This window comes from Sitodiplosis mosellana, unplaced genomic scaffold (assembly GCF_009176505.1).
Source record: "Sitodiplosis mosellana isolate CC-2019 unplaced genomic scaffold, AAFC_SMos_1.0 Smas_scaffold_6181, whole genome shotgun sequence".
Taxonomy (NCBI): Eukaryota; Metazoa; Arthropoda; class Insecta; order Diptera; family Cecidomyiidae; genus Sitodiplosis; species Sitodiplosis mosellana.
The window spans coordinates 5075952-5085470 of NW_022601422.1; the positions used below are offsets into that span (position 1 = coordinate 5075952).

General features: G+C 38.5%; 1 protein-coding gene across 1 annotated transcript; it reads right to left on the minus strand.

Moving 5' to 3' along the window:
* Positions 1 to 8281: 8281 nt before the first annotated feature.
* LOC129576243 (serine protease 3-like) lies at positions 8282 to 9058 on the minus strand (the record flags this gene model as incomplete). Its single annotated transcript, XM_055460949.1, has 2 exons — positions 8282 to 8338; positions 8629 to 9058. Coding segments are annotated over 2 exons (487 nt in total), but the record flags the coding sequence as incomplete, so codon positions are not given.
* Between the last annotated feature and the right edge of the window lie 461 nt (positions 9059 to 9519).

Below are 9519 nucleotides of genomic sequence, written 5' to 3' on the forward strand. Positions count from 1 at the left end.
TATTGAACGATTGTACGAAAGCTTGCCCATCATATTTTCAGAAAATATAAAAATATGGTGATTGTTGGTGTAATTTTGTCAATAAATGTGGTCAACTGACGTTAGATACATTTTTATTTCATGATGTTCATTAATCTTTATAAACTTTTTTCTTAAAACAAATGATGACAAGTTCTCATTCATTCGATTCAAGTCAATTGTTTCAACACTTACTCATTGTTTTTTGTGTACATTTTTGTTCTCCAGCCTGATGATGCTCCTAATAAGAGCGAAACGTCACACAATGAACGAATAATCATTTTCGAAAACGGCTTTAGCCCAACACACCACTTTTGTGTTTGTTCAGATGGAACGAAAAAACAACAGCTATACGTATGTACTAAAGGAATTTAGGGTATGTGATGCTGGAGTGCACAGTGATGATATGAATTTACTTTAAGTGTACTTTTTTGTTCAATTCGTGATGAAGGCTCATCATGTACATATATATGTGTTGTTGATTATAAAAATGGGATTAGCCAAATGCGCTTAATTACATGGGAATCATATATGCGTTCCTGGTGAGAAATAGGAGGCCAGTTTCTCAAGCAAAAATGAATATCTTGAAATCTTTTAGAACATTGCGTGAAGTATCTGTCTCCTATCTCTTCAGGAACACAAAAATGGTTCGCATTCCGCCTATAAACTGGCGGTTTGGGCCAATCCCATTTTTATCCTCGAAATCATGTAAGACATTTGCATTAAAAAACACGTTTTCTCGTCATTTCACACATTTTTGTTCGATTTCTTTGCACAAATCAGTGGTTAAATTACATGTATATAGTACTTATGAGCTTGGCAACAACCCTATCTAACCACGATAATGGAAAATAAAATGAAATGCACTTTTCTCATATACTCGCATATTGTCTATTTAACTTTGAAATGGAATAACAGGGAAAAAAGACGGCAAGAAACGAATTTCTCACCGCATAAAAACCCTCATTCGAAACAAAAACAGTTGAGAGAAATGGATAGTAAATAACAAGCAATGAGGACATTACTTCTTCGCCGTCACGCTCTGCAATAAGTTCAGCAATGAAATTAAAAGGAATGTTAGGATAAGTTCATTATATTCAATCTACCTTTGGATCATTGATAAAATCAAGCAGAGATGACTTTAGCGCACCCGAGTATTTGTGTTGTTTTTGTTTTTTTCTTCGTTATACTTTACCATTTTGGTCAAAAAAACTTTGCATCAATATTTTGTGTAACATAACAAAGAACAGTTTTTGAAAAACCACATTTATATTAGTAAAATATGAAGAAAAAATCCCCAAAAGTAGAAATTGCGTAATCTTGTGAAATTGAGCCAATGCGCATAATTACTAGGTGCATATGACCACACAATTTATTTATTTCACTGTCTAATCACAGACTGAATATCATTATACATTTCATTTACAATTTGAATTTTACACAAGTAGTGAGACACTCCCGAATCGAACGGCCTAGCTACCAGCCCTAATGGCTTCGAAGTGGCGTTCTGCGGCCCCTGACCGTGTTAACTACTATTCACTACATACAATTCTTCGAAAATACTGTTGTCTAAGTTGAACATGTTTCTACTAAATATTTGCCTTGATGCTGAGTCTAAGAACGATTGCCTTACTTTGTTAAAATTTCTACACGCTACAATAAATGGCTGATTACGAGCATAGTCCGTGCCATAAGTTTCAATTCTAACTAAATCTCTATTTCTTACATTTCTTTGGTTTCTGTTGTCTAATCGTCTTGTATACACAATTCTTTCTCTGAGTGCTGTGCAAATCAATTTTTCTAGGAGGAGATTATAGATTAATAATACTGAGGCATTTATACGCCGCCTCCAAAGTGGTTGAATATTCAAATTATCACATCTTAATTGATACGATGGCAACCTGTAATTAACATCTCTTTGGTACATTCCTCTAAGTGCCCAGATTACTAAGTCTTTTTGAACTGATTCAATTTTTTCAATATAAGACTGGTGGTATGGATGCCACACTACACTAGCATACTCTAACTTCGATCAAACTAATGCATAATTGTTACCGGAAGCTATTCAGTGTACGGTTCCAACGTATGTCCGCAAGAACAACCAAAAATGCCCATGGAAAAACAAAGAACTTCGGCACCTCAAGAACTTAAGGAAAAAAGCCTGGGATTACTGGGAGCTGACCAATGACAAGCAGCCATTTGAAGAATTGCACGAGGAATTCAGTGCAAAAAACACTGAATTATATAATCAGTACGTCGACAAAATGAAATCAAATTTGAAAAGTGATCCTTCTTCGTTTTGGCAATATGTAAACTCTAAAAAGAGCACTGATAACATACCAAAAACAATGCGATTCGGTGACACCAAGACATCCAGCGAACCAGAGCAAGCAAATTTATTTGCGGACTTCTTCGGGAGCAATTACTCCACATCTACGACACCAAATAATCTACCGTCACCTCAGTCTGAGAACACCTCTTGTTTCCAGCTTGACCTCAATTTTGTCATGACTGAAATGACGAAGGTCAATACCAAGAAAGGTGTTGGACTTGACGGCATTCATCCTTTGATTTTAAAGGAGTGTACCCAAACGCTTGCTAGTCCGTTGACTAAGATCTTCAATGAGTCGCTTTCATCTGGCATTTTTCCCGACGAATGGAAACGATCGAGTCTATCACCCATATTCAAAAAGGGCGCCAGATCGGACATTGAAAACTACAGGTGCATAGCAAAATTACCAACAATAGCTAAATTCTTCGAGCACCTCGTCAACGTAAAATTGCTTGAAACAGTTCGTGATCGCATCTCGCCTAACCAACATGGATTTATGAAAGGACGATCTACAGCATCAAACCTAACCGAGTTTGTGTACTACGCCCAGAGTGGCCTGAACATTGGAGCTCAAGTTGATGTCCGTGACACAGACTTTACGAAAGCCTTCGATCGAGTAGATCACAGCATTTTGATTCAAAAATTGAGGTCATTTGATCTGCCTCAAAATTTGCTGACATGGCTTGAGTCGTACCTGGAAAATCGCGTTCAATTTGTCAAGCACGGAGCAAGTGAGTCGAACAATTTTACAGCGTCGTCGGGTGTCCCACAGGGGAGCCACCTTGGCCCAACACTGTTCCTGCTATTCATCAACGACATCATGGATCAAATCCCCCCGGACATCATGATATTACTGTTTGCTGATGATATCAAAATTGCCAAAGTCATCAAATCTCAGCAAGATTCGGAGATATTGCAACAAGCCATCGACAAACTTAAACATTGGTGTGACGTGAATCGGCTGCACCTTAACCTCAATAAATGTGCAGTGCTATCTATCTACAAGAAACGTCAGCACTGGGATACAAACTACACCTATGGCGACCATACCTTCGACAAAGTGACTGAACACAAGGACTTGGGTGTCCTAATTGACAGAAAGCTATCTTTTGCCAAACACATCGACATGGTCACTTCGAAGGCAACGGCGGCACTTGGCTTTGTCAAACGTTTCTGCCACGATATCAACGACTTTACCACGCTTAAGTCGCTGTATTTTGCATTGGTTCAATCTCACCTCGATTACTGCGCCATGGTATGGCTTCCATTCCACAAAATCCACAGCGACAAAATATAATCCGTGCAACGCCAATTCACTATGTACGCTCGTCGAGAATACCCATCCGTGCAAAACCAATACTCAATCACACCGTACGAGCAGCGATTGTCAGACTTGAACATGATTAGTCTTCGCCGTCGACGTGTCAACGCGTCATTGAATTTCTTTTACGACATTATCAACGGTAACGCTAACTGTCCAACAGTTAGAGACCAAGTCTCACTTCATCATGGCCGTTCGTTGAGGCACAGTGAACAATTCAAGGTCAATGACAAGCACATGAAGTTGGTGCGCGAGGCTCCAGTTCCTCAAATGTGCAAAATGGCGAACATGGTGCCGGAACTGTTCACAGCAGCTACCTCAAAGACGAATTTTGCATCATCGGTTCGCAAAATGACGGACACCACTTTTGGATCGCTTTGCAAACTCAAATGACTACCTGGCCGCCTAGTCAATTTTTCATCCAGGTAACCTAATTTTTTGTATGTGTTCTCTACGAGAACACCTTGATACTGCCCACATTAATGATGAAATTTCGATTTTCATGTTGCCGTTAAACCTGATCCATGATCCCAAGCGGACGAATTCCCAAGGACAAAGCATACTGCCCGGGTGCCATTTGGTTGCTTCTGATTGCAACAAACATGAGCGGGGCTGTCCCAGGTTCCAACCACCCACGTGGAAGCCCAATGAGGAATTATGGTATTCTTGTAACGCGTATTGTATGAAAGTGTACACCGTTTGTGCACACACTGTGTACATTTTCATTACAAAATTGTTACAGATTTGTACACATTCCTCATTGGGAGTCAACTCATCTCACACAAAAATCAATAATTAAAGACTGACGAATTTTTTCCATACATTCTTTTAGTGTATTGAAAGGATGATACTTATCTGTGATGTTTACACTTGTTTATTGTAAATTTTTATTTTTTTTGATTTTGTGCTTTGTTGTAGCCATCCACGAGTTGGCGAGTTAATATTCTTATCTTTGAAGTCAATTTTGAATTATTTACCATTTAGCATCAAATTATCTAGTCCATGTCAACTCAATGCACTCTGCAATCAACATGGATCTGCCTTAACCGACGTAAAACTTCTCATCAATTTATCTATCTGATAAATTGAGTGACGACTTTTGCAGTCTCAAAGTCTTAAATTTAACGCGTAACAATTAACGCTTCACATAGCCTTTGTCCCTTTGGAAACGTTTACCAAAGGTTATCCTGGACCGTTTATTATAGACTAATATCAAGCATTTCCATCTTGGTTGTATGACTGTTTTCGTTTTCATGTTCCTACTATTGTGAATATCGCATGATGTACGAAAAGAGCCAGGTTTTTAACGAGGCGAGAACTGATAGTTGTCGAAACCTATTGCTACTAATTGTTTATTATTTTAAATATGTAACAGTCTTGCACTCTTTTCCGGCCAAACCTCAATCAAAACCCACATTATATTCAGCCAGAGCTTGGCGGTGTTTAATAAAAATAAAAAAAATAAAAAATAAAAATAATATAACATTTTTGCTGATTCTATAGTAAACTTGTTTTTCAGTGTTCGCTTAATAAAACCTAATGCACCGTGTGCGCTAGCTACTGTCGTATCAATGTGAATGGCGAATGTGAGTTTCACGTCAAAAATGACACCCAAGTCTCTGTGTGACTCAATTCTATCGAATTTGTGCTGCCCATTGTTTATCGTGTATTCATATTTCCGTATGATGATGTTCTTCGCATATGTCATAACGAAACATTTCTTCAGATTCAAGTAGAGCTTGTTGATCCTACACCACTCGTACAATTGATCAATGGCCATTTGGAATAAGCGGGTATCGTTCGGAGACGTGATTCTCAATATGAGTTTTAAATCATCTGCGAACAACAAAACAAGTGCATAAGGAACAAAATCAACAATATCATTAATAAAAATAATAAAGAGACAAGGTCCCAAGATACTTCCAGCAGGCACTCCCGATGAGACGGTGAAAGTCCGTGACTTTCTGTTGCCGATTCCAACAAACTGTGTGCGTGATGTCAAATACGCATGGGACCATTTGACAAGCCCGCGCCCAAATTCGAAGCTCACCAGCTTTTGCAGAAGTCTCTTGTGATTGACTCGATCGAATGCCCTTTCGAAGTCAGTGTACAATACATCAGTTTGACATTTCGCTATCATTGAATCCATGGTGTAGTTCACCATTTGCAGCAAATTCGTTGAAGTTGACCGATTTTTCACAAAACCATGCTGGTTCTGGATGATTTTGCCATTCAAAAATGCTTGAATTTTATTGTACCCAATACTTTCAAACACTTTTGCTATCGTCGGTATTATCACAATTGGCCTATAGTTCGATGCAACGCATTTTTTCCCAGATTTAAAAATCGGTACTATTGTCGAGTTTTTCAATATGTTTGGCACAATTCCCGCTTGCAGTGACTTGTTGAACAACTTTGTCAATGGTTTTGTCAATGAATGCGCACAATTTTTCAGTGGTTTCGGCGAAATACCATCCGGTCCAGCTCCTTTGTTCACATTAATCGACAGCAATGCCCTCAACACATCGGCATCGTTCAATGCGAATACCGGGGGTAGAAAATGTAAGCTCTTTTTGGTTATGTTACACAAAATATTATTTAAAAAAAATCCTGGCCAAAAAGCTAAAATAGAACGAAAAAACAACAGAAATACTCGGGTGCGCTGTAGCGCACTTGAGTGCGGTAAAGTCATCTCTGAAATCAAGTAAGAGGGAAATGGGAAGAAAGATTCCGCGACCACCTGTTGACGTTCCATTTACACCTTGGTTTATGCCCATGATTTTGCCATACTTTTCTGAGACAACCGGTCCGCTAGGATCGCCAGGTGGTTCAAAAATTTCACCATCCGGCGTATCTCCACCGGCCATGAAGAACACCGCCCGATTTGGTGGCTTAGATGACATATACTTTGCATCACAACGTCTTAATAAATTTGGTTCGTGCACTACCCCATAACCATAGGTAGTTACAACTTCTGACGGATTATTATTATTATTTATTCGGTTTCTTCATGCTTACATCTAGTTGTACAATGGTTGAGATCTACTATTTAAATTACTATACAAATTATGGCCACATTACTCAGGGCACAACATTGCAATTTTTTTTTCCATTATATTCATTACACAATATCATCACATTCTCATTACATTTTAAGGAAATTTGAAGAGAAAAAGAAAGAGAGTTAGTGGGCGTTAGTTATTATAAATTAGGAGAGAAATGACTGCACGAACGATCACATAAGGATCATTTCCTTGAGTCGCTTTTTAAACGTGTAAAGAGAACATTCAGTAGGCAATTAGTTGGCATGTTCGTAATAGAGCTCAGTGCAATTACGGTAAATGCTTTTGAGTCCAAGATTGGTACGTGTTCTTTCGAAACGCGGCCTTGCGTTAGTACTCGTCGGATATCTATGGTTGCTTGTGCTGTTGACATGATATTCAGTTTTCATTATTCCCTTTCGAATTTTGTGAATCATTGATATATTATTCGTGGTTCATTTTATTTCCTACAACAATGCCGAAGACACCCAATTCCTAATCGTTATCTATCTTCAGTAGCGAGAAAAATGCAAAAACGTCTTTTCCGCTCAATGCTGAGTAGCAACAGTGACGCATTGCTCGCAGCTATATTTGTCTGTTTTCGGCTCGAAGTTTTTTCCGTCTCACTTATGGATAAAGAGCTCATAAGTTGTTCATTCGTTCTATGGGTGTCAATTGTATGATTGCAAAATCATAATCATAGTTTTGACATTTTTTTACACTTTTTTCTCCATTTTTGCCTGTGTGGCGGCCGTCCACATGGGAAGTTTGTATAAAAACCTCGTTATAATATATATCGCAATTATTTCAGATAATCATATAACTGCGCATAGGCTAATGAAAAATAAAATGCATTTTTCTCAAATGTTCAAATTTATTCGGTTCTTATGTTGAACATCAAATGACAAGAACAAAAAGAGAGATGGTATTCAGCTTTTTCAGGCGCCTAGAACCCCTTCTTTCAAGCCTATATTCTTCTTCTTTGATTACGTCTCACCTTTGGCTTCCGGATCCAATCAAGCAACGGTGCAATCGGTTGAAAAACAACTGGCTTACCATCCGAATGAAATATGGTCATGCCCACGAGTTTGTTATTCTTTTTCGAAATCATTGGACCTCCAAACGTAGAAGGAGTTCCCATGCTTTCATCTAAAGTGTAACACATCAAATGATTTGCATCAAATACAGCGCCCAATATCGGTTTGCATTTGGCGCCATCCAAATACTTTGTATCATAACGCCTCGTTCTCATTGTTCCATCCAATATCATATCACCATAAACAGTGACCATTTCGGACGGGTCATTCATTTTGTAATCTTTGTCCACCAAATCGATGCTGCCGACGTTATCGTTGAACTCCAACGGTTCTTCAAGTGTAATCTTGGCAATGTCAAATGCGAGCCCCGACAATGCGTATTCCTCATGAATTTCTATCTGGTCTTCAGTGACTTTAAGTTCTGTCGCATTTCTTGATAGTTTATTAACGGTTACGTAGACATATGGGGCGCCGAGCACACTATGCGCACAGGTCAAAATCTCCGTTTTCGACAAAATGATTGCATTAAATTTTAGTTGAGTAGTTTCGTTAGCATCGGCAAAATCTTCTTCGAAAGCAGTAAGAAATTCTGTAATAAAAAAATATCCCAGGATGAGTATTGGTTTATGAATCATGAAAAATCTCCACTCTTGCCTCTCCTCTATTTAAAATGAAAAAAGTGACGTTAAAAACGGTTTGATTTGGTTCGAAATTCGAATGCACAGGCACACTTACTTCCGGGTACCGTTAAATAGCTTACAAATTTAGCTTCGTTAGGTGTAAGCGGAGGTGGAATTGATTTCACGCTCTGAAATAAATGCAAAAAATGATTTTGTCCGCGTTGTTGAGAATAAAAATTGGGGCATTGTGATAAGATACCTTTGGGTCATGAATAAAATCAAGAAATAGACTAATTGGAAGGAACATTCCGCGGCCACCTGTTGTTTTATGACCCGTTGTTATGCCCACTATTTTGCCATTTGTTTTTGAAACGACTGGTCCACCCGAATCGCCAGGTGTAATAATTTCGCCATCATTCGTAGCTTCACCAGTGGTAAAGTACAAAGTCTGACTTGGCATAAATGTTTTGCCTCGTTGGACATCAGACATATAGTTCGCATCGCAACGCCTCAATATCGATGGTCCGGTGTTCTTCAACACGCCATATCCATAGGCAGTGACCACTTCTGATGGGTTATTCAATTTGTAATCCTTATTCACGACTTCGATACTGCCAATGGTATCGCTGAATTCTAACGGCGTTTTCAGTGTAATTTTGGCAATATCAAATGCACCAAAAATTAATCGACTATAATGAGGGTGCCATGCAATGTTCTCTTTTTCGACTTTGATTTTAATTTTCTGGTTTGCATCTGATACAACTTTCGTACCAGCTACCACATAAACATATGGGGCCTCATACACACAATGGGCATTCGTGATGATTTCCGTTTTCGACAAAATAAATGCGGTACAAATACGCCCAATTTTTCTATTGGCATCATTTGGATGGTCTTTGTATTCATGCAAATATTTTGTAATAAAATCGTTTCATTCTCAGTAAAAGCAATAATATTTGAAGAAAATATGAACACACACACAAAATTGCTAGAGGGAAACCGCGAATTCTTCATCTAAAGGGTGTTTCAATGGCGACGCACAAAAGTAACCCTATCGTAAATCATGACAGGCTACCCGATCTGTCAAACTAATACGTCAAAATTATTCGTCAATCTTTACCATTTTGTGCCATGAAGAGATATTTCAAAA